Raw genomic sequence first — 26,300 nt, 5'->3', positions numbered from 1 at the left:
AATGATAAAGTCTGATATGTTCTGTTTTAAAACATTTTGGAACGTTGTAACATTTTCTCAGCAATAAAGTCCTTTTTTCTCCGGTTTGCAAGTGACTGTTATTGAATAAATGTAAATCTACCCTCAGAACTGATCCCAGTTTGTCTATTTGTTTGTTCTCTCCTCTGACTTTCTCTCCTCTGCAGTGATATTTGGGCCCTCGGCTGTGTCCTGTATGAAATGTGCACTCTTAAGCCTGCAGTAAGTTTTCTGTGTGTGAGCTGTTTACTAATTCATGTAGATTTAATGTATCTTAAACAGCATTATAATGCTCACATACTGATTTAGATTTGTTCTCTGTATGTCTAATAGTTGACAAACAAGAATGGGTCGTCTTTCCTTTCTTCATTTTTTCTGCAGTTGTTATAACTGTGTACTAAATGTGTTTCCTCTCAGTTTAATGCTGACAATAGCATGCACATGGAGGTGAAGATAGTCCGTGGCTTCTACCCTCCAGTGTCTGATCACTACTCCCAAGAACTGCGTTCTCTCTTGGAACAGCTGTTGAAACACGACCCTACAGAGAGGCCCTCAGTCAGCAGCATACTGGAAGAACCTTTCCTCTCCTGTAGGATACAGAAGTTCCTCACACCACAGGTGGAGAGCACAGTTAGTTGTCTTTGATACAACCTGAATTTACATAAAGCAGACTGTGTTCAGTTATAAAACATTTATTCTCTACTCATTCTAGATCATTACTCAGGAATTTGGACATTCTTTTCTTCACAAGCAGCAACCAGGTAAGCAAACTCTGAATATGACATATGTAAGGGTAACTTTTGAAACTTAAAGCCGAATATGTGTAGTTTTTTCTAATGTGAATCTTGCTTTTTGTATATACGTTTTATATATTTTTGAGAATCAGGATTTTTAAAATTGTAGACATAGGGGGGCTTTAAAGTCACAGTGAAATGACAGTTAGCTTCCATAATGTGATGTATTCTGAGTGAAAGGGAATATATGAGTAAAATTACAAAAGGAATTTGCTGAAATCATTCAGATTTGATTGGATTGCTTTAAAGTGGCCATTGCTTTGTAAATATGAGACCTTTACGAATCTGTAGAGATTTAGAGCTGTAGAGACTGTTGGCCTCCACCCACACATTCATCACCTGCGTGGTCAGATCAGGAGGTGGACAATGAGGGAGAAATTAATAAATTAGACCTCAAACACATTATTTGGAAATGTAAACTAATTGTTTGCCAACTGATATCCAAACATTTACAAAAACAAACAAACATTTTTTTTAATTATGTGGCAGGCCAAGTGCCCTGCCCTGTTTCCACAGGGTAGCTCACTAGACTTGCTTTGTACAGGCCCCTTGTGCGACTCAGTCATTTATTAATTCCAGTCATTTATTAATGATCACAAGACTGAGGTTGGTGGAATTTTCTTTTAGTATAGCATGGTGGGTACGCTCAGTTTAACTATAACACCAAACATAGACAGGTATCAACATCACATTAGAGACATGACTAGCACAGACAATATTCACAGATTACCACAAGACAAAAATCACAGAGTTTTAAGTGCAGGTACATCTCTCAGGCTTGGTGATAAGTGTTCAGAGTCCTTATTGCAGTGGGAAAAAACATTTTTCAAAACAAGATGGTTGCTTTGGTGGGCAGAGACCTATGGCACCTCTTAGAGGGCATCAGCTGGCAAAGGTGGGGAGCAGGGTGAGAGGGGTCAGACATTTTTTTCTTTTTGCTCTTTTGATTGTGCGTTTGTGAGATAGTGATTCAACTGATGGGAGGGAGTGCCAATAATCATGAATGATTTATTGACTATGCACTACAATTTTTTTGTGAGTGTGACTGTCCGTGCTGTGGTACCAAACTGTTATGGATGAGGTGAGAATGCTCTCAATGATGGCTGTGTAAAACTGAAGCAGGAGGCTTTGTGTAACTTTAAAATTTTTGCAGCTGTCTCAGGAAGATCAATCTTTGCTGGGCTTTTTTAGTAATGTGGTCTGTATTGATGTTCCATTTGATTGAGTTGCTGATGTATGTGCCAAGAAATTTGAATGAGTCAGTGATGGTTATGAGTTCTCTTGAGACATGTATGGGGGTTTGGGGGAGGGGACTGTGCCTGAAATCTATGATGAGTTCTTGTGTTGTAGATGTCTTGCACTGGAGGCTGTTATCAAGGCATCACGTGACTGCTTGGGTTACCTGCTCATGGTATCGGTCTTCATTATTGTTGGTTATAAGTCCAATTATGGTTGTATCATCTGCATATTTAAGAATGGTGACTGAGCTGTGGTGGGTTTGTGTAGAGGCAGAGGAGCCAGGGTGAGGGGACGCAGCCCAGGGGGGGCGTCTGTGCTGAGGGTCAGAGGTTGAGATGAAAGGCTGTTCATCTTAACCCTCCTCAGTGGTTGAGTGCAGCTGGACTGATCCTGTCTGGGTCTGCTGCTTTCCCCTTATTGGTTTTCCTGAACGTGGCTCTCACCTCCTCCTCCTGAATGGAGTGGGTGGAGGGGGATGGGAGGAGAGTAAGGTGGGGCTGGGGACTGTTCAAATCTCCCAAAGAACTCACTGAGTTTGTCTGGTAGCTTTGTGATTGGCTGACCGGAGAACTTGCCACGCGTAAGTATTTTCCTCAATGTCAATAATACATTCATGCTGTCAATGTGTCAAGGCTTTCTTTTAATGATATCTTTAACATTTCTCAACACAAAAACACAAAAGGGTCCTTGGTAACTCAACAATATGATAGATTAATGTTAATTATTTCTCCTTCGATTCTGAGAAATAAAGGGTTTTTTTGTCAGTTTTCTAAAAAACCTTTATTTACTATTATATATGCTATTTACTTTTATTTACTGAATTTATTTCGAACTGATCAAGATTTTTGTGTGCAGTTGGTTCATTGAGTTCCCCCATCCCACCCCATTCACACACACACACACACACATACACACACACACACACACACACACACACGGCACATTCGACTCCTTTTTTGGCTAAAATATCTGAAATAAACCAACATCTTTACTTTTTCTTAACAAAGATCCTCTAGATGCAGTGTAATTACTAGTTTGGCTGTACTAGATATTTTATATGTTCAGTAAGATATGTTCAGTAGATATGTCTTTTTTACAACTCTGGAAAAACTACAACTGTGGTGCTGATTTGTGTCAAGCTGCATGGCAAGGCTGTAGGGAATTGCAGTTTTTAAAAAAATATTAGTGTTTTTCTGAGAATTGAAAGTTGTAAATACTGAATTGAGAGTACACTGAGGAGCTTAGGGGGATGGTAAACACATTTGTCAAATATTAAATATCTAATTGTTAAATGGGTGAAAATTAATTTTAACCATATTTTACCCATATCTGATAGCGTCCCGAGTTGTTAACTATACTGACATGATATCTGAGGTCAAGAGCTCTCTATAACAGTTGGTCCCATGTCTGAAACCCCGTTTGTTGCTGAATTATAAGCATTCAAATGTGCACTGAGGTCAAGGTTCAAAGGTCAGCATTTCAAAGCAGGAGCCATGTAGAATCTTCATTCTGACATATGTTACTCTCCAGGTCGAGACTTTTCCAATGATGTATTTGATTTTGCTCCATGACAAAGTTTCAGTTATCTCATTTCATGGACAAAAGCCATCCCAGACCTAGTTTCAGGAGAGGGAAGGACTAAGATTTAAAATGAAGCTTTTGTTTGTTTTTTTCTTTTTTTAGTGGAAATAGTGACCAAAATGAGTCACCTTCAGAGATTACAATACTACTGACAATCTAGTAAATTAGTACAGGCTTGGGTTAGGGTTAGGGTTAGGGTTGGGGTTAGGGGTTAGGTTTAGGGTTAATGGTTAGGGTTAGGGGTTAGGATTAGGGTTAGGGTTAGGGTTAAGGGTTAGGGTTAGGGTTAGGGGTTAGGGGTTAGGTTTAGGGTTAGGGTTAGGGGTTAGGGGTTACGGGTGAAAAGACCAACCTGTTCTCATTCCCAGGTCGTCAAATACTGACAAATGCATAGGTTACTATTCACACAACCCTGGAGATTTTTCTGTATCTTTATGATTCTTTGTTTATTTGTTTTATGTCAGTATGACATACAGCAGCTCATTCAATCAGAATCGGTTTTATTAGCCAATGCAAGCATACAGAGAACGTGTCTCAGTGTTTGCTCCCAAAAACACAACATAGAAAAATAAAAATAGATAAAAGCAAGGTAATAATAATAATAATAATAATAATAATAATAATAATAATAATAATAATAATAATAATAATGATAATAATAATAATAATAATAACAATAATAAACAAAGTAATATTAAAATGAAATTGAAATTTTAAAATCTATTTACAGAATGGAATGGTAATAGTTTTGAAATGGGACTTAAAACTTGAAATGAAATATTGGCTGTACAAAGGAAATATAGACTGTTCTATGGACAAAGAGATGAAGTGTATGAAATATATATAGGAAGACTTTTTTTTAAGAAAGATAATTTCATGTTAAATATCCTCAGCCACATATTCTTGGAAATATAAAATTAAATGAGCAACTTCACATTTTACAATCACAGGCTATAAAATGGCTTTTCTTCTTAAGATATTGGCATTTTGACTTGGGTTGGGGCCGACAGGCGGCAATATGAAATGGAATGAAGCCCACTGACGGCAGACAGCCAAAAACAGTAGTTGAATGTGCCACATCCACCCACAACACAATGCTCTTCACTAGCCTTCCACTATTAAGTGCCCCTTTTCTGGGGTGTTTTTTAAATAAATAAATTCTTGTTATTCCTGCTACATCCAGCATGACATAACAATATACTCAGTACCTCATATTGTTTCTGAGTGTAGCTGACAGAGAACTTATATTAGTATATGTTAGTGTTAATAGTTTACCGTTAGGTAAAGTAACTGTAGTTGACGGAAATCAGCATGGAACTAACGTTCAGGGGGACCATCGCATCACCCATGCAAAGTGGGTATGGATACTGCATAGATGTATTGTAAGAGCCCCCTGCGGCCTTTCCCCTTTCCAACGATCACTTCTTAGAATCAGGGTCACCATGTATCATGCACTTCAGATAACCTTTTCTATTTCCTCTGTCCTAACAGACTAGACATTAATTTGCCTACACAAACAAGGTGTGAGACATCTTACTTAAAAACAGAACAACGTGGTTACAACATATAAAGTCAATAGACAAGGTCAAGAGTGCATCATGTTCTTCAAAGACAAAAACAGATCAGTTGAATATACTTCTATACTAGACTAACAACCATCAAAATATTATTATAATAATACAGTATTTTCTCCAACAGTACACTTCTGATCCTCACTTTTTCCTCCACAGACCCAAAAATCATTTTCCCCATAGACCACCACTATAAAAGAGACATCTGTAAAACTATTGACAGGATAGCTCGAACTGCAAACAACGTCAATTATGACTCTTTCTTTAACAAATTTTTGATCCATGGAGTTTCATATTTGTAAAACTTCCCTTGATGCAACAAAAGCGAAAAATATCCATGACGTCATCACAATGCAAAGTCTATGGGCCGAGCGAGAACTCACGGGGGGAATACTACTGCACATATTCAGAGGGCCACACAGCACTGAAGCAAACTCGAAAGCTAGAAACCTTTATCGGGCCAGCCAAGCAATTTTACTTGTATTGAAGGTGAGGTGAGCGGGACTTATTTAGCACTGTGGTATTAACACACCAGCTTTGATTAGCCATAAAACAGATGCCAGTGCCTTTGGTTTTCATGGATAGCTTAGGTGACCTGTTGGAACGGTGGAGTGAGAGTTAATAAATGATTGAGGTAGCTGGCTAGCTCACTTGGCTCGCTTTGTGGTACAGACCCTTTGCATGACTCATTAGACTCATTACACTGTTGAGTAGGTCTGTACCCAAATCAGATTACAATACAGTCCAGTGCACCTGCAGAGCTGCTGCCCTACATTCACCTCCTATAACAGCCTACATACGAAATGTTTTGTTTTACCTGTAACACTCACATTTTGGACAGCCTTTTGATCATCATCTGTAATGTAAAATCACTTATCTCTATTTCCATTACAGTTAGTTTTGTAGTAAGGTAATTTTGAGATGAGACAGAGTTTGCTAAAGTTAACAGCCTACCATTCTGTTATCCTGCAACTAAAAAAAAAAGACTGCAATGACTCAACTGACAAAAAGAGAATTGACTCAAGGGCTTCTTGACTTATGATAACACTTGTGCAGTGCCTGTTCAAAACATGCATGCTCAGACTATCAGTAGATGCTATAATTTACCCATGTTCCCATAACGCCTCACATGCAGGCTACCAGTAGATGTAATTTAGCAATGCTCCCTAAACGCCTCACACACAGAATATCTGGAGACTACAATTTTGAGTTGAGCTGAAGTTGATCGGATGAACTGTAGTGTCCATTCAAAACGTGCCTGTGACATCCTGCACTATGACTTAAACATACATAGAAAGTTCCTGCGTGTGAAGAACCTGAAGAGAGCTTAACGCTCTAAACTTTTTCAATTCATTCTTTATGGTAGTTCTTATCACTATGGATATAATCCCATCTTTGATCACAATGTGGGTTGCAATGGCAGAGTGGTGCTGTCCGTATTTCTGCTTGTTGACTCCACGGGCAGAAGAAGAAGCAAATCAACATTGTTTATCAGGTATTTTTATATATTTCTCAAGAACCGCTCATCCAAACAACTTCACACATTGACATTGCACTTTCTTGACTCCCCAGCAATCCACCTGCCAGGTATTAAGTAGGTCAGATGAACGATTCTCGAGATATGTGAAGGACAAACAAATATACGTACATACAGACAGACAGAGATTCCTTGATTTATATTGAGAGACTAGTGCAGTGCCTTTTCAAAACGTGCCTTTTCAAAATAGGCTGATTGCTTATTATTTCCCAAACTGCATATATATGCAAGCAAGCAAGCGAAGTTTATTTATATAGCACCTTTCACAAATACCACTTACAAAGTGCGTCACAGTCAGTCAGTTTTTCTGTCAGTAAGAACAGAAAAACAAGAAATCGAGCTGAATTTGTGTTTTTTGTTTTTGCCCAAAATTTAAAAAATGAAAAAACGACCGTATTCTGGTTTCTGCCTGTGTCAATTGCACCAAAAAAACAAACGGTTCAAACGTACCTTGGTCCACGTCATGCTGTCAGTTCAGATACGCTTGCAGAGCACACACACAAACAGAGTTACAAATCAGAAACTCAACTACATTTCATAACACATATTAATATTGAAGATACCACTGAATCAGAGAACAAGACATTTCACAAAATCCACAATCTTGGGCCCATTTTCCACTAACTAATCAAGCAGAACTAATCAAATCAGGTCCCCCATAGATGCCAGTGCGACACTGAAAACACATTTAAAAACATCTTTTAACTCATCTCTAGTGGTATCTAAAAATATATATAAAATATAAAGGGATAAATCTAGCCATGCAAATAGTTTAGTTTTATCTTCCGAGGTTTTAAGATATCCATCCCTTAGATTTCTGCGTCCACCTTCCACCAATGGAGGTGATGGGAATTTAGTTTATGGTGCAAACAGCAAAGACAATAGTTTTCATTTTAAATGACACTAATACACAGACAAAAGGTAAAAATCAGCACTAAATACGGGGTTACCAGGGGAAACCCAGAAGCGTTAACAAAAAGAACCAAACTGGCACGTGTTCAGCCGGGCATAGTGGATGAGCTGTTCTGCCTAAATTTACAAAGAAACACTACATTAACAAGGATTTAAGATACATAAAAACACTAAAAAAAACCTGAGGAATGTGAGAATAGGTTCTATTACACATCTAGTTTATTCATCAACCATTTCACTGACCGAGACCATGCCAACATAGATGCAGTTCAACAATGGGATTTATATGAGATCACCAGAAAATAAATGATAAACAAAATGGAGATGGAATGATAAGACAAATCAAAGAGAAAGAGAGTCTGCAGAGCCATTTAGTGTCTTACTGTAATTGATGTTTGATGAACTTTGTTTGATCAAAGTTCACTAAAATCTTCAACTATACCCCTGATATCAGCAGATTGTTGTGTGTTTTTTTTTCCAGAATTTTCTCACCCACATTTTGACTGTTGTTTTTTGGGTTTAAACAGACAAAAATACCCCAGTCTGGCACATGTGATGTCATTGCCTCACATTGTAAGGTGGTGTGTGGAAAACTATGTCTCAGTGTTGTTGAAATGAGTGAGTGCAGCTCTGACAGCATGTTGTTGTGTTTGTGTGAAGGTGTCGGCTGCTCTATGAATCAGATGGAGGAAAAGGAGGAAAACACTCTCTCTAAAACCGCTCTGTATGGGAAACATGACAGTGAGACAAAAGCTCAAAGGTGAGATGAGGATCTTTAACTGTCCATGATCCAAATCATCCAACCATCATTATTTACACTTAAAGCTGTTTGTGTTGTGTTGAAGCTCAGAGCAGCAGCAGCAGAGACCATCCTCTCCTGTACCCAGCTGTGTGTCCATGAAGAGTGATGATTCTATGGGTCGCAGTATATCATTTAAAGATGGACAATCTGACGGTGAGCTACACTTTTCTGCAGCATCAGTTCAGTGTGAAGGAGGTGGAGGTGAAGATGGTGTTGATATAGATGTTGATACTCAACAAAATTCAGACAAACACCCACTTGAGCCTCAATGTCTCAACAAAAGAAAAGTTTTGTTGCAGCCGGTAGTGATTTTACAGTTACTTTCAAATTCAAGCTTAATGAGCAAAGAACTATTAATCTGATTGTGTTCATTAATAAAAGCCTAATTGCTTAATTTTTGTTTGTAATAATCAGTTTTTAGATATGAAGTCTATATAATTAAATATTTTATATAACCTTGAGCTAAAAGAGATTCAAATAAATAAATACATAAATAAATTACATACAAGCACAATGCATCCTCATTTTCAAAATAATTAAATACAAAATGAGACTCAAACTGAAACACTATCATTACACTAAGTAATGTCTGGAAGTCTAAATAAGTTGTTTTCCACTGTGCTGAAAAAATTTGCTTTCAGTAGAGGTCATGTCAGGTCATGCTGTCAGTTCAGATATGTTGTGCCCACACACACACACACACACACACACACAACCACTTGTGTATTAATTTACATTAAAAATGGAGGTGAGTCCCCACAATGTGACAGCAAACAGATTTATGTCCCCACAACATGAGTAATACCTGATACACACACAAAGAATCAGGAAGCAGTGTCTTGTAAAACTTTCACAGTTAAAATAAGTGAGACAAGCTAAAATGGAAATCACCAGCATCCTGATTTGTTTTACAAGTTAAATACTAACATTTAGTAGCAGCAGCAGTAAAGGTCAATTCTATAAACTGTCAGAGATCCAGACAAACCCTTTCCTCCACAAACACTGGTGTGTCATCAGATATGTTACAATATAAGATTTAATAATATAAATGTGTTGCAGAAATAGCACTATGTTGTGTATTTTTTAAAACATGTGGTAGAGAATAGAGAAAGAAAGAAAGAAAAAGAAAGAATGAACAATTATCTTACATTAAACTGATACAGGTCAATGCAACTGATTTTCTGTGCAAATTAGAATAAACTCTGAGGAGCAACATTGAAGAAAACAGTTACAAATCAGAAACTCAACTACATTTCATAACACGTTAATATTAAAGACACCAATGATTCAGAGAACAAGACATTTCACAAAAAACACAATCTTGAGCCACAAACTAATCACAACACAGAACTGAATCAAATCAGGTCCTCCATAGATGCCAAAACGACACTGAAAACACATTTAAAAACATTTTCTAACTCACCTCGAGTGGAATCTAAAAATAAAATATAAATAAATAAATCAAGCCATGTAAAGGTTTAGTTTTATCTTCTGGGGTTTTAAGATATCCATCCCTTGTCTGCTTGTCTGATGTCTACTTCCACCTCAGTACAATGGAGGTGATGGGAATTTAGGTTATGGTGCAAACAAGAAAGACAATAGTTTTCATGCCACAATAGTTAACATGACAGTAATACACAGACAAAAGGTAAAAATAAAATTAAATAGGAATCCATCATAGAAGACACAGTGGCTAATAACAGGGGAGAAATTATGAATATGAATACACTTCAACTTAACCTATCTCTGATTTATTTACTTATCACTCAATCTTGTCAAGGCATTTAACGAGTTACAAGACTGCTATTTCATGACACATATTAATAGTAATAATAATGTCAGATATTATGGATAAATACAGTTGGTTGCCAACAGCATATAAATAAAAAATAATATTATATTACATATGAAGTCCTAGAGGGTCATTCATTTTTCTGTTAATTTTTCTTGTTTTTACAAGTGATCTTTTTTCTCTTTCCTAGTCTTTTTCAACTTTCTCTCCAAACTTGGAGTGAAGAAATTTTATCCCAACAAGCTCACTCTTCAGTCTCTTCTGGAAAACAACAAAAACAACATTTATGGTGAAACTGTTGAATCACTTGAGAAAATACCATGGTGCTTTCTCAGAAAACTCTTTCAAATCAACACAGGATGCAGAAACTGTACACTACTATCAAACAATGATGTTGATGAAGATGATGATGATGATGATGAAAACAATTATCTCTTTGATTTTGACCTGGTCACTGCAGATGACTCTGCAGACAACAAGGTTAACGCTCTCGACCTCATAGTCGCACTCTTTCTTTGTGCTGACAGCTTCTTGCAACAGGAAATGGCCCTCAAGATGTCAATGTGCCAGTTTTCTGTCCCACTGCTGTTGCCTCATGGTGATAACAGTCAGTGTTCCCTGATGCTGTGGGCTCTGAGAGACATTATCAAAGAGTGGTGTCCACATGATTTGTCTGAATCAAAAGGATTTGTTGAAGACAGCATTGTCCAAGCAAATATACCATTCTTTACCTTTGTGAGGCTGAAAAACTGTAGTTTGTCCAAGTCACAGGTTTTGAATCATGTTCTCAGCCTTGGCCAGTACAATCACAACATCTTCATACACAGAGATATGAAAGGAGGAGCGATCCCTAAGAAAATTGCTAGTGGCTTGGTCGAGGTTTGCTGGTACCTTCCCAGTGGCAGAGAAAATCTTGACATATTTCCAGGACCAGTTGCATTTGCCAATTTGAGAGGAGACATTTGTGAGTCACTCACACAATTCAAGTTTCTTTTTCAACAGTCAACTGCGACCTTTGTGTTCCTGGACAAAGTTGAAGAAAATGAGCACAAGATTCTGACTTCTCTTCAAGATGTGAAATCCAAACTATTCTTGGTTGTTAATCGCAAGGACAACTCTAGAGAGGACATGATGTCTGTCCAGACAACACTGAAAGAGTTAGAGCTACCAAAAAGCAGCGTGAAAACCAAAGACCCAAAGGTAAATGTTGCAGAGTTTTCAGACAAACTTTGTGTGTCCATCAAGAAATCACTGACAAATAAAGCAAACACAGTTATCTTCGAAAATATGCTTGACAAAGCTGTTGACTTTGGTCTGTCTGTGGACGAAAACAAAACTGATGAACAAAAGAAAGCAGCTGAGGAGATTGTGAAAGGAATTGGAGTGCGAAGTATACCAGACTACAAAAAACAACAACTTCCTTTGCAAGGAATTGACTGGAAAAGTTTATCACAACTGGAAATGGAGGAATGTAGATTGAAAAATGCTGGTGAACAAGCACTGGAGGAATATAAATCCCAGCTATTGGAGGAAAAACAACGAATCAGGGAGCAGCAAAGCAAATACAAACTTTCCAGAGCCATGAGAAGTTTTATTGAACATTTATCCAAATGTGACAAAGAGAAAAGAGATTTTTTTCTGAAGTGGATGAAATTTAAGCTGAATGCACATTCACATTCTGTCATTAAACTATCTTTACTGCGTAATAAACTGAAAGAGCACTGTGATAGAAATGAGAAAGATGTGCAAATCATTGCAGAGTTAGATCAGGCTTTGATGGAGAGCTCTTTAGGAGTAGAGCATTACATGAGAGAGATGGGACTCATCTATGAGTTCTCAATTTCTGGCTCAAGAAACACTGCTGATGAAATATCTCGTCTCCCTGGTTTGGCAGCTGAAATGCTGTTGGATGGATATCCTTTAGAGCTCTTGGATGGAGATGCTTCCAACATCCCAGAGAGATGGGTGACAGATGTGCTGATGGAGCTTCACAAGAAGGTTGGAGGGAAGAGCAGACTGTTAGTACTGAGTGTGCTGGGTGTTCAAAGTACAGGGAAGTCAACACTCCTCAACACCATGTTTGGTGTGCAGTTTCCTGTCAGCAGCGGCAGATGCACAAGAGGAGCTTATATGCTTTTCCTCAAAGTTGGAGAGGACATGAAACATGAGTTGAATTATGAATTTATAGTTCTCATTGACACAGAGGGTCTAAAGTCTCCACATTTGGCAGAACTAGAAGACAGTTATGAGCATGACAACCAGCTGGCAACCTTTGTGATTGGTTTAAGTGATGTCACCATTATCAATGTCGCTATGGAGAACTCAACAGAGATGAAAGACATCCTTCAAATTGCAGTTCACGCCTTCTTGAGAATGAAGGAAATTGGTAAAAAGCCAATTTGTCACTTTGTGCATCAAAATGTTTCTGGAGTTTCAGCTCATGCAAAGACCATAACAGAAAGAAAACATCTCTTGGACCAGCTCAATGAAATGACGCAAATTGCAGCTGAAATGGAAAGGCAGCCTTCTATTAAAGCTTTCACAGATGTGCTGGACTATGACATGGACAAAAACAACTGGAACATCCCAGGACTCTGGCATGGAACCCCTCCAATGGCACCAGTGAACACAGGTTACAGTGAAGCTGTAGCAGATTTCAAGAAAAATCTTTTGACAACAGTGAAAACAGATCAAAGCATTAAAGTCTCACAGATCCCAGAGTTTCTAGAATGGATGAGAAGTCTCTGGAAAGCAGTGAAATATGAGAACTTCATCTTTAGTTTCAGAAACACTCTTGTGGCTAATGCCTACAATAACCTTTGCAAAGAGTTCAATCAATGGGAATGGCAGTTCAGAAAAGAAATCCTCTCCTGGCAAACAGAAGCAGAGTTGGAAATCTCAAATTCTGACAATGAATCTGATATTCAAACTTGGAGCAAATTGGTTGAATCAAAGAAATCAGAGGTGTCAGAAAACATAGCATCTGAAGAAAGAAAAATGAAGGAGAAACTTACAAAATACTACAAAAAGAAAGACCAGAATGTAAATCTGATAGAAAAATACAAAATTGATTTTTTCAACAGTATCAGTAGTCTTGCCAAGGAAATCAAACATTCAGTAAACAATAAACTGGATTGTGCACTTCACATGAGAAAAAGTTCAAAAGAGGTTCGAGACATTCAGAGGAAATACAGAGCTGTGATTGAGGAGCAGGTCAAGAAGCTCTTGAGTGACTGTAAAGACTCCAAACTGTCTGATGAACAACTGAAATGTGAGTTTGAAAAGATGTGGACTGAAGCCACTAAAAATGTGTCTGGCCTGAAAGAACAAAATATATCTGAAAACATCTTTATCCACTTGAAAAAAAACTTCTTAAATCATAAAGTCAATGAGGAATTACAGAACATTAGAGACCTAGAAGATTTTGGGAAGAGTGAGTTTAAGGCCAAGAATGAGCATGTCAAGAATGCAATGACTTTTAATCTGTTCCGCAGAAAAGACATAAAAAGATATTTGCAGACAACAGCTGACGATGTCATTGAGTCTTGCACACAATTTGTGCTTGATGTTGTAAAGACAAACCCAGATTATCATGAGTCTTTCATAAAGGATCTTCTGGACAAAATCGATGAGTCCCTTCAAAATATCAGCAAGGATGTCAAAATCAAGTTTGAGATTGATCTGAAACTTCACATTTGTGGCATTGCCTCAAGGGAATTCCTCAAAATGCACAAAAAATTCTTGTCAGATAAAGATCCTCGATTTCAGCTGCAGAAGTACAAGACTCAGTACTTGTCAGATTTTCTTGATTTATACAAACAGAGAGATGATTGTCAGCGCAAAGCAAATGATTTTGTCAGATGTTGTATCAAACCTGCTGTGGAAGAGTACATCAACAGATCTCTGGGAATAAACATAGTGGATGAAATTTTGACAGGTTGTCATTCAGCAGAGTTCAGTTCCCGCTCCTTTTTCCAGTACAACATTCAGGAAGAGTTGCTGCAAAAGGATGACTTTGACAGTTTTGTCAAGTACATTTGTAAGTATGAAATATATGTTAAAGATTGGATATTTCAACAAATCCAGCAACAAATTTCAAAGAAGAAAACTTTGTGCAAACTGAAGATCAAGAACCTTCAAGTCATAGTTGACAAAATCACAGCAGCCTTAGAGCAGGCCACAAAAGGACCAGATGGTTTTCAACTGCCAAATAATAATGAAAGCATCACAGAGCTCATCAGCAACATGCGAAAGTATTTGATTAAAGAAATCTCAATTTCAGTGGAGGATGAAAAAAGAGCCCTGTTTCAAATTCAATGCACATGTCATCCATTTATCAACAGCCTCAAAATGTCAATAGAAGACTTGAAAGAACAGCTTCAGGAGGAATTCTCAAAGTCTGAAAACATCACTGAGACTCTGGACAAACTTCCAATCAAACCACAGGAGGAGCTTTTCAAGCGAGTGTTTGGTTGTGGAAACCAATGTCCATTTTGTAAAGTTCCCTGTGAGGCTGGAGGCAAAGATCACAAGAAGCATCATGCAGCTGTTCATCGGCCAAAAGGTCTTGGTGGATACAGTTATGAAGACACTCAGAAGCTGGTTGAAACACTGTGTACAACTGCTGTGCAAAGTGAACATAAATTCAAAAACACAGTTACTAAATGGGAGCCTCATCCTTACAAAGAGTATTACACCTTCTATCCAGACTGGCACATTCCTCCAGATCCCACCATAGAGGCATCTGACTACTGGAAGTTTGTACTGGTAAAATACAATGACAGATTTGCTCATAAATACAAGTCCAAGCCAGCTGATGTTCCAGAGGCCTGGAGGAGAATCACAAGGGAACAAGCACTGAAGGGGTTAAAAGATGCCTTCAACATACAGTGAACAACGTACAAATGTCTTTAAACAAAACCAAATTTGCAGTTTTTTTTAAAAAAAACAAACAAACTGTACACGTTAGAGCATCCAGAAGATCAGATCAGTTAATGTAGCTTGGCTGATCCATTATTTTCACTTAGAAAATCATAAGTCTTCAGCCTAATTCAGCGCAGTGAAAAACTTCCCAAACATATTTGTTTTGTTTTTCATGTTTTATTTTTAATGTTTGTTGTTTTTTATGCAAATGACTTTGTGGTTCAAATTCAAATACAGACTAAAGCAGCTGCTGACAGTGAATACTGTGGCATCCTTTGGTCTGGTGAACATGATCAATGACAAATGATGATTTGAACAAGTTGTTGAGAAGTTGATGTTAGACTGTTCAACTTTTTATATAATATTTCATGTATTTTTATTTTTTGAAGTTTTCTTTTCTCAGCTGTTTTGCATTTTAATGATGTTGATAATGATAATGAAATTATCATGTAGAATGAAGACCATGTAAAACAAAAAAGATTATGTTTTATGTTTTTATCTTCATTTTATAGTCTGTGATGCACAATTATAATGATGTTCTACAAAGACCACATGAAAAAAGGGTCATGTTACTTTTTTTTTTTTTTGGTCTTTGTTCATATTGATATATGACTATGTGAATAGGAACCAGTATGCAAGATAATGATGATGACAGTGATGAAGATGTCAGTTGCAGTTGGCTTTCTAATGGTTACTACCAGTCAATCAATAACAAATATTGATACAACTGACTTTTGGTGCCTTTCTGAAGCTGAACATGTAACAAAGAGGCAGAAAGCACAGAAACAATTACTCAGACTTTTAAATATTTACCATTTTTGTTCTTGTTTATTTTATTATTTTAAATAAAAAAGTGATGATGATGTAGGCCTATGTAGTTCAAAGGTCATATAATGAGTAATGAAATGCTGTTTTGTAACACGTTTTACTACTTTTTACATTATTTGTAGTTTTATTCTTCAACATAACCTGCAAAACATAACATGCTAAAATAAAATAGTTATTAATGTTTTCTTTGAGAGTAAAATAAATAAATTGTCATCAGTTCAAATGTTTGCATGTTGATGCAAATTAATTTTTGATTCATGTACAAATACTGAGACGTCTTTTCATGTGTTGTTGATGTTTAACTTTTTTCATTATTTTTGACAGATGATGATGTGTTGAACAAGTCACGTTAAAGACCAGAAAACAGTTTTGTTATCTTTTAAAAACATATTATTGTTTTTTGTATTATTTTATATTTTGCATTTTACTTTTTAATGAGTACAAAAGTTTTTGTTTTATTCATCTTTTAACACAACTATGTACATAATGACAAATATAAAGTGCTAAATATAATGATGATGATGTTGATGATGATGATGAAGAAGAACAAAGGCCATGTGAAACAGATGTTTTCTAACATGTCATTACTATTCTTTAATATTTTTACAGTTTCATTTCTAATAGGAACATGTAAAACATTTGATCTTTTGATGTGTGTTTGATAAAAGTCAGTGAATAAGAGTCTTTATGTTGTTGTAACTGACCTTTTAGCTCATGTTTAAATATAGTCTAAACAAGCCAACTGTGGGAATAATGTGGCATCTTCTGCTCTGTTGATCATGTTCAACTTCTGACACAATGAATTAAACAAGATACAAACAAGTTTTGCTTTATCAGTGTTTTTTTCTTCTTTTTTACAGGTTGACATACAGTATAGTTATGTGTATAATGATAAGTGATGGTGATAATATACTGTATGTACAAAGATCATGTGGCTAAATATCTTTTATAATAAATATAACAACAACTTTAGATCAATATTACTGATTTCAAAATTGATAAGTTCACAAATATTGGGTATAAAGTTTTCTTCTACAAATGTTTTACTTTGGTTTTTATGTTTTTAAAGCTGTAATCAAAGCTGCTGCACTACTGACAACAATGGTGTCACTCTTTACCAGCTGTCAGTAGTTCCTTTATTTCCTTTATTTATTCTTTATTTATTTTATTATGGGACAACAGTGTCTATCAATACCAGATATCAATTATTAATCAACACTACAGACTCAGAACATGTTTAGATTTAAATTTTATGAATTTATGACACAATGTTATAAAATATGATTCACAGAGTGGTTTACAGGTATTTGGAGGATTATTCTCTATTTTTGGTTTTATTTTCACAGTTTTTGAGATATCTGTCTCTGAGTTTTCTGCCACCATCCCAATACAATGGAGGTGCATTAAAAAGTGACATTTAAAAGACTTCAACAGTATCACGTCTTTCTAAAAACAATGTCCCCACTTACTCTGGACAATCCACAGGACACATTCTCAACAATTCTGAGTGGAAAGACTTTCTACTAAACTAATCTGACATCTTTTTACAGTATTTTCTGTGGATTCTCCACAGTAACAGTCAAACTTTCTAGAAAAATACACTGCTGTTGATTTTAATTTAATGTAACTTTTCAGTGCTGTGAGAACCACAAATGAAACTCCATTGAACTGGTGTGGTGACAGACATCTCAGACACTGGACAAATAAAACCAAAACTATCTCCATGACTACACATATCACAAGAGGTTAATCACAAAATATTTTTCCTGCAATTTTGAGTGAACTGGTCCTTTAACAAGTAGAACCACTAGACACCAGTAGATGCTGTTCATTTGGCACTAGAGTAAGTTCTTCATGAAATCTGAAGAGGATTCAAGTCTATCTGTTGTATGAATACACAGTGAAACACTGAATCGCAGTTCAAAGAGCAAATATTGAGAACAAGAGAGAAGTAGTGAAGTAGTGATAAGTTCAGTCTTCTACCACTTGAGGGCACAAGAGTCAAGTCCACCTTGTGTGGAGTCTATTGCAGCTTTCTAAATGGAAAATTAAGTGTCTGAAATCAGAAACTGCACAGTCTTATTCATATATTAATAACTCCTGTCTGTGTTTGATCCAACAAGATGAAAACATGACAAATAATCTGAGGGACAGTTTAACTGACTCCTTCACCTCTCTGCCTGTCAGTCTCTGTCACTTATTGACTAACTTGTTCAATCTCAACCAGGTGTGTAGACAGTAATGAGTCTGAGCAGCACTGACCCACCAACATTATCATATTACTTACACTTTTATATCAAATGTGATTTTAATGATTTTGGATTGACTGTTTTTATTTGATTTTATTGTGTCTCAGTGTGATCAAATGTGTTTTATTATGATTATGTTGAGGTCTTATTGGGTATCTATAGTTTTTTTTGTGGATTCTTTGGTGCTTTTATGTCTGGAGCACTGGACCAAATGAATTTCTCCGTGTGGGATAATAAAGTTGATCTGAATCTGAATCTGAATCACTCACCGACCCTCACAGCCAAGTCGGATCAAAATACATTTTGTAACAATAAATATAAAAAACACATATATGGAAATAAATTAATATAAACTTGATTTATTGTTGACTCGACATGTGTGTTGAATTTGTCGTCTGATTAAAACAGAACTGTTGAAATAAGTTGTAGGAAGTCTCTGGAATGTAATTAGTTCCTCTGGTTCTGACACGCAGACCTTCCTGAGCTGCCTTCAGCCAGCTCTCTGGCTTTTCAGGTGATGTAACATTAATGCTACAACAATAACTAAACAACGTTTTTAATGTGTTATTTGAAAAAAAAGTTGAGGAAGAAGAAACTCCATCATCTCCCTCGTGGACTGTTGGATGAGACAAAAGAAGACATTTGGGGGCGTCAACTTGGACTTTTTTCAACATTTTTCACCATTTTCTAACATTTTATGGACAAAACAACTAAATGATTAATGAAGAAAATAATCAACAGATTAATCAATAATGAAACAATGCATTAGTTGCAGCTCTAAAATAAACAAATATTTACCAATAAGCTATTTGCAACAAGCTGTAAGTACAAACAACCTGTGTGCTTAAAAAATAAATTTTCAAATATTATATAACATGACTCTGCATGTCAGAGTCTCTCCAGTCAGTCCTGCCTCATCACATTGTTTTATACAGTGTCTTTAACAATGCTGCATGTTGCATATATTGTGCTGTATTGCACATGTAGTCATTATGCCTCCATATCTCCAATGAAAACATGGAATCTTCTCTTTGACTTTTTAAATATACATCCTGATAACTTGTTCACTCTTTCAGGTGAGAAAAATACTGCTGTCTACAATTTACACACCTGCTAAAACTAATTCAGCTAATTCAACAGTCCTGCAATAAATCCACCTTTATTACTGTTATAATGTTGAGTTTTTCTGTTTCAAATATTTTTTCTTCTCCATTTAGAACAATAAGGTAGACAAAAATGTAGCAACCCCTCTATAGACAATACAAGTCAACATCAGCACTAATGCAGTCTCAACATGACCATAAAGACGAATCATCACCTCTCTAAACAGTTTCAACAAAAACTCAACATTATAACCTTCATCAGAGGAGCAAATTAGCAATTTTTTTATTTTACCCAGGTGGATGTAATAAACTGGCAACTGATATTTTTAGTAGCACCACCATAAATGAGTCCATGCAGTGGGACACATGCAACACAGACAGAAATAAATGCTGCAGTTTTTTGAGCACCACTTATGCTAAATGTACAGGTGTCATAGGGGAAACTTCCCTATATTTTAAAAATAAAACCAATTCATCATCATCTGACTTAAAAAGATTTTAAAAACACCAGCTGCAAATATGAATTCCACACATGTAACATAAGTAATGTTTCAAAGTAGCTTTTCATTTAAAATCAAAAGCCAACCAATAAATTAGCCAAAAGAAAATGTGTCTATTACTCTTTTTGTTCGAGGTGTAATGTTCACTATAATAGTTGAAATATTCGAATAATACTCGCACCTATTTTAACTTACTAACTCCACTGGATTTGATTCTCAGTTGGAGTTTGAATGTGATCAAGACAAATTAACAGCTAAAACTGAGAGGTGGAAACTTTGATGTAAAGTTTATTTCATTCTTGCACATTTTGCATTTCAGACGCTGCCATCCAGTGGTTCCACTGCAGAACAACATTCATGTTAAACACAGTGACATCTGCTGCTGGGGAGCAGGAAGGCCGTCATCTCTCCTCACTTCTTTCTGTCTTTGTGTGTGTGTGTGTGTGTACGCTTGTCTTTTTTTGTTGCTGTGATTCAAGGACAAGCAAAACCAGCTCCGCTGAGATATGTGTGCACACACACACACACACACACACACACACACAGACATGTTATCTTTCCATCACTTCAGAGGACATTACATTGACTTACATTCATTTCCTGGAGACTTATCCTAACCTTAACCACCACATGCCTGACAATAACCTTAACATAACCCTAAACTTACCTTAACTTTAAACCAAGTCTTCACCCTAAAATGAATGATTTACATTAAGAGACCTGCTAAATAACTCCGGCCCTTCAATAAACGCAGTGTAATTAAGTGAGCAAGAACCTCTGGGATGTAGTGGAGGAAAAGAAGAAAGTCTCCCAAAAGTGATACTTAAGTGATAATCAGGACAAAGTCCTGCTGAACTGAGGCGAGTCGACCCAGACTGACAGGTCTGCAGCCTCTGGCCTGAATGTTAATCAGTGTCTGTATCTGTCTGAATAACAACAAGCATTACCACTGATATTTTAGTGAAAAGGAGTTCTCTGCAGATCTTCCAGCAATATGCAGCAGAATCAGGTGATTCTAAGACCAGGAACAGCAAACTTCAGAGAAATGACTCGAGCACACTGAATGATATTACACTTAATATCACAAACAGATACAGTCTATGGAGCAGACTAATGTTTCCAAACTACTTTTTTGACTGTGATGAAGACAGTGAAAAAGAAGAAGATAACTAAGCCTTTTTTCCAGCTTGCTTTATATTGTCTTTACTCTCTACAATCACTTCAGGTGTCAGAAGCTTGTAGGAGAAAGCACAAGCAACTCATGCTGAGCAATCACAGTCCTTGTGGTATCTCCACACTGTAGCCGCTGGAGGCTCAACCTATAGTTATATTTTAGAAGAGACATGTTAGCTGCAGGAAGCAACAGAATCAACACATGTATCCAGCCTTGGTACAGCATAACACCTTAACGCAGAAGTATAAATTAAGCTTAAAATACTAGAACCTCAAATTGTACTTGATTTAATAAACTTTCATTTACCCTTATTTATATATGTCTCCTGTTGGTTTTCCCAGGCTCTACTCCAGTCTGAAGGTTGATGGTAATGCACCTCTTGCTTTTTGGTAATGGCTGCAAATAGCAAGGCAGAAGATACTTTTTCTGCGTTGCTACACCAAAAATCTGTGTCCATTTGCAGAACAGCAAATGCACGTCCCAAAAGCTGTTGTGTTCTAAGAACTCTTCATACAATCATGAAAAGGACATAGTGGTGTTTAAAAAAGAAAACTGGAACAAAAGATTCACTCCAGACAGCATAATGACATATAATCTTTTTTGACACAGTGCATCAAATCATAAGATCAAACCTGCAGTTAACAAAACTGGCAGTTTGTTAACTGCTTCATATCTGTCCTGTCATTTACATCAAGTCATAGATTTTTGTCTCCATCAAATCCACTGTAACATTCTCTTTGGTCAGTCACTTAAGATACTGTAAGCAATTCATGAGACGAATCTAGACTTGACATGACTGCAGTGATGTCATCACAGGCCATCACCCATAAATATCACTTGCACATGATATTTGTGTTTGTAAAATTTCTAATGAGAAAAAATTGTAATATAATAAATGTTAAAACTAGTGTACAGAATTTTTCTTGAGGGTGTTGGGCTGGTACAGTCACTTCAGTTGTAGTTCTCAGAATATCCAGGATTGTTCTTAGGGCCAGCAGAATAGTTGTTAAACCCCAAAATTCCTTGATTCAATTCTTAATGGAAAGGACAAGGAAGAAAGCAAGGAATATCCTGGCAGAGAGCTACTATCTTATTCAGCCAGTTTGAGCCTTTGAGCTCTGTGAGGCACTATAGAGTCCCTCTGGCAACTAAACATGTGTTTAAGAAGAGCCTCATCCCAAGTATCATCAGTGTTTGGAAAAAGTGACTGATAATATTTTTATTTATATAGCAACTTTAAAAACAGAGTTTACAAAGTGCTTTGACAGACAAAGCAAAAGCAGTACAATGCAAAGCAAAGACATGACACAGAAAACAATAACAGGTCTGACCTCAAGAAGACGGCAGCAGAAGACAAAGAAAAACAATAGAGAGATGATAAAAAGATTAAAAGACAATACAAAGATGATCGAAAGACAACATTACATAAAAGCAAGTCTGTAAAAATGGGTTTTAAGAAGTGATTTAAAAGAAGTGATTCGGCGAGCCTTATCTCCTCAGGCAGGTCGTTCCAAATTTGAGGGGTCCTGATGGAAAAAGCACAGTCACCTTTAGATTTAAGCCTCGACTTTGGACCGCCCAGAAGGGCCCCACCTGAGGATCTAAGGGCTGGCTCGTACCGGGTCAGCATATCTGTTATGTAGCTTGGAGCTTCAGACCCAGACGTGCTTTAAAAGTGATCAGTAAAATCTTAAAATCAATTCTAAAATGAACAGGGAGCCAATGGAGGTAAGCCAAGATTGGGGTGATGTGATGTTGTCTGTTAAAACCAGTAAGAGGCCTAGCTGCTGCGTTCTGAACTAGTTGGAGGCGGAACAGGGATTTTTGTGTTATACCGTAAAGGAGGGAGTTGCAGTAATCTAGTCTAGAGAAAATGAAAGCGTGGATGATTTTTTCAAGGTCAGAGTGGGAGAGCATTGGCTTAATTCTGGAAATGGTTCTGATTTGGAGGAAGCAGGACTGGACAACTTTGTTAATGTGTGGTTTGAAACTTAGACCTGAATCAACCAGCACTCCGAGATTTCTGGCGGTGGGCTTCATGTAGGTGGATGGGTGACCAAGACTGATGGGGTTATTTGGATTAGGGGGACTGAACAGTATGACTTCTGTTTTTGAATTGTTGAGTTGAAGGAAATTTTGTGCCATCCAACAGTTGACATCGCTGAGACAATCTACAGCAGCAGCTAGGCTTCTTGGGTCACTGGGTCTCAGGGGAAGGTATATCTGTGTGTCGTCTGCATAGCAATGAAAAGAAACGTAGTGTTGTTGAATGATTTGGCCAAGTGGAAGAATATAGATGGAAAATAAAATTGGTGACCGAGAAGGTTCTTTCTAAATGTAAGAATAAAACCAATCAAGTGCAGTGTCCTTGATGCCCACCCAGGTCTTAAGACGGTCAACTAAAATAGTGTGGTCTACTGTGTCAAAAGCTGCACTTAGATCTAAAAGAATTAAAATTGCGCTCTCCCCCCTGTCAGCTGCTGTAAGGAGGTCATTAGTTACCTTGAGGAATGAGATGATGAGATTTAAGCCACAGACATGAACCATTTTTAATGTGTAATGTGGCTCATACAGGCGTCTTGCGTGACTCACTACACTGTTGAGTCTGAAACATAAAACCTGCTTGTCACAAAAACATCCAAAACACTGTTATCTCCCTTTACATTCCAGTGTATGGGTGGTGATTTTCAACAGCATGTAAAAGTATTTCATATCAGTCAATCTGTCAGTACACTGAGAAGGATTCTGGTCAACTACAAGGAAGTGAAGAAGAAATGTTTCAGCGATTTCTGATAAATGAAGTGTTTACAGCAAAACTGCTTGTGAATTTTTCCACAGGTATATAGTGGGATAGACTAACCCCTTAACATAACTTATATTGCTGATGACAGACAGTTATTGTGTTTAGATGATAATATATGGCTCTTCGGTGTTTTAAAAACTTACTCACCCCCATATTTTGTTAATCTTAACCTTAATTTTTAGACAAACTGATTTTACCTTCAAAAACAAATAAAATCTGCATGTATCGTCAATGACGTGCCAGAAAACAATAATAATTTAGAATTCTATCATCAAATTGATATGGATGGAAGAGTCGAGTAAACCCCAGTCTGGAACTTACTGATTACAAAAGCAAATCAAGATAAGAAATGGTCAACAGAAACCGGTTGTTCAGGTTTATAAAATGCTTTCGATTTCTATATCAAGTATAAATACAGAAGCAGATGCAGACAGTCTCAGAGTCTCCTGCAGCCTGATGTCAGGTAAGTTACAGTGAACCTTAGTATGCTGAAACCATTTGACTCTTCTGTATTGGACTTGAAATGTTGCATAAAGGTTTTGAAATATAATTTGAAGCTACACATAAATGTATCCAGTTACTGATAGAATATGTGTAGTTGTGACTGACTAGTAGATTGCTAAGTATTTATATTTTTGAATAAATCTGGTTCTATCAAACAAAAGAGATTATATTGTGTCTCTAGGTTTTGATGTGCGGGGGAATGAAGAGAAAAGACGACAACAACGGAACCAGATAGATGAGCGCCAACAGGTACGCTTCCACTCACATTACCTACATTTAAGGTACGTTTGACCCTTTGTTTTTGTGCTGCTGCTCTCATGCTCTCTCTCCCTCTCTCTTTCTCTCACCAACACACACACACAGACCTCAAAGTTAACAGTTCGCATATAATCAGTGACAGTGAGGTCTATGGACACCATTTCTAGAAAACTAGTGATGCACCTGTGAGCACCACATACAAAACTCCATTCTCCTGCATTGTATTTGCATGAATAAAATGAGATGAGATATGGATGAGATATTGTTTTAACCCTTTAAAGACAAGAGGATTACATTCAGTTTCTCCTGCTGTCATGACCCGGCTCTTAGGCCATGACAAATGAAGAGAAATACACGTTTGTACTGAAAAATGGATGCTTTTACATTTATGTTTTAGAAACTGCATCAAAATATATTAATCAAATGTATGAAATAGTAAGTCAGTATATCAGTGGTGTTAGTGAGTGGATGTATGAATGTGTAATGTTGTTTGGTGTAAACTAAAGAGAAGTGAAACAAAAGAAAAGAAAAGATGTGGTGCAGGGGGAGAGCCAGTGATGAGGTGAGAGGGAAAGGAATGAGGATGACTGATCCTGAATGCATTCTGGATGGAGAGGTGCCAGCAGCACCCAGTTGCATTAATATAGTCTCTGCCTACTTGGACCTGAAGAGAGATAAAACACACACAGCACACAAGACACAAACCTGAGGGTCATGGCAAAGTCAGAGGGCTGTTACACTGCATACTAGGTCTGTGTGATGTAGCTTCAGTCAACATTGTGGTATTTAATACAAATCATTTTTTCAGAAATTAATATCAAAATATGGCAGTTCTATGCAAAATTACATAATGTAATTAAATTCATGTTGATGTAATGTAATAAACTGCTAATTAACACACTTTTCCGCGGTGAATGTTTGTTTGGTTGCTCATTCAACAAGCTAAGCTGCAGGACAAGACGTGTGTTCATGTTTGTAAGCTAGATAAGAGGAGATTTTAGCAGGAAAGTTACTTTAGGTTGTTGATCAGAGTCTGTTGCTCTTGTGTTGTGTAGCAAGATGCTATCAGGCTCAGTGATAAAAACACGGGGTAGAGAATAAAAAAGAAAGAAAGACAGACAGACAGAATGGTTTTCTGAGGAATAATAATTTTCCATTGAACTGCATCGGGCCATTGCAGCTGATTTTCTATAGAAATTAGTGTAAACTCTGAGGAGCAAAGCACAACATTAGAAATGTCTGTTTTATAAGTGTCTAGTTAACAAGACACAAGACAGAAAGCACAACAAAAGATCACAAAAGACTTAACATTGCAGACAATACAACAATTCCAGAGAACAAAACCGCGTTTCAAAAAACACAGGTTTTGTTTGGTGCAACGTTACATGTTCAGTAATGTCATATTTTCTGCAATTGAGTGTCTTCTGTAAGGTTGTGTTGTTTGCAATGTTATAATTTCTGCTATGCTGTTTTCTTCCCAGCAAAGTCATATTTTCAATGTTAAAAACTCAGTGTTCACTTTCTATACATGATAGAACTTTTAACTTTGCTCAATCAAAAAATCAAGGATGCAAGAACAGCTTATTTCTCAGATTTAATTATTGCTAATAAACACAATCCCCGAGCTCTGTTTAGCACAATCAATTGGCTTGTACAACCCACTCTTGTCACTATCTCTACCACCTCAACTGAAGACTGTGAATTGCATTTAT

General features: G+C 36.9%; 1 protein-coding gene across 2 annotated transcripts; it reads left to right on the top strand.

Annotated features, from left to right (window-relative positions):
* Window positions 1-91: 91 nt before the first annotated feature.
* LOC122986686 (up-regulator of cell proliferation-like) lies at window positions 92-15,175 on the top strand. Of its 2 annotated transcripts, XM_044357994.1 has the most exons (4): window positions 92-240; window positions 436-636; window positions 731-779; window positions 10,437-15,175. In XM_044357994.1, exons 1-4 carry the CDS (start codon window positions 220-222, stop codon window positions 15,137-15,139), a joined length of 4,974 nt encoding a protein of 1,657 aa, XP_044213929.1. In that variant the 5' UTR covers window positions 92-219; the 3' UTR covers window positions 15,140-15,175. The 2 variants fall into 2 exon arrangements, with proteins under 2 accessions (XP_044213929.1, XP_044213938.1); XM_044358003.1 differs by lacking the exons at window positions 92-240; window positions 436-636; window positions 731-779 and adding exons at window positions 8,311-8,412; window positions 8,540-8,607.
* Window positions 15,176-26,300: the final 11,125 nt, after the last annotated feature.

This window comes from Thunnus albacares, chromosome 1 (genome assembly GCF_914725855.1).
Source record: "Thunnus albacares chromosome 1, fThuAlb1.1, whole genome shotgun sequence".
Taxonomy (NCBI): Eukaryota; Metazoa; Chordata; class Actinopteri; order Scombriformes; family Scombridae; genus Thunnus; species Thunnus albacares.
The sequence above is the reverse complement of the archived record's forward strand: the minus strand, read 5'-3'. Positions and strand labels throughout refer to the sequence as shown.

What these genes read in the sequence shown, in the direction of transcription:
- LOC122986686 (XM_044357994.1), top strand. Translation starts at nt 220, where the DNA reads ATGTGCACTCTTAAGCCTGCA. An exon ending in AGAAGTTCCTCACACCACAG is followed by an intron (nt 637 to 730) that starts GTGGAGAGCACA and finishes TACTCATTCTAG; the next exon opens with ATCATTACTCAGGAATTTGG. An exon ending in TCTTCACAAGCAGCAACCAG is followed by an intron (nt 780 to 10,436) that starts GTAAGCAAACTC and finishes TCTCTTTCCTAG; the next exon opens with TCTTTTTCAACTTTCTCTCC.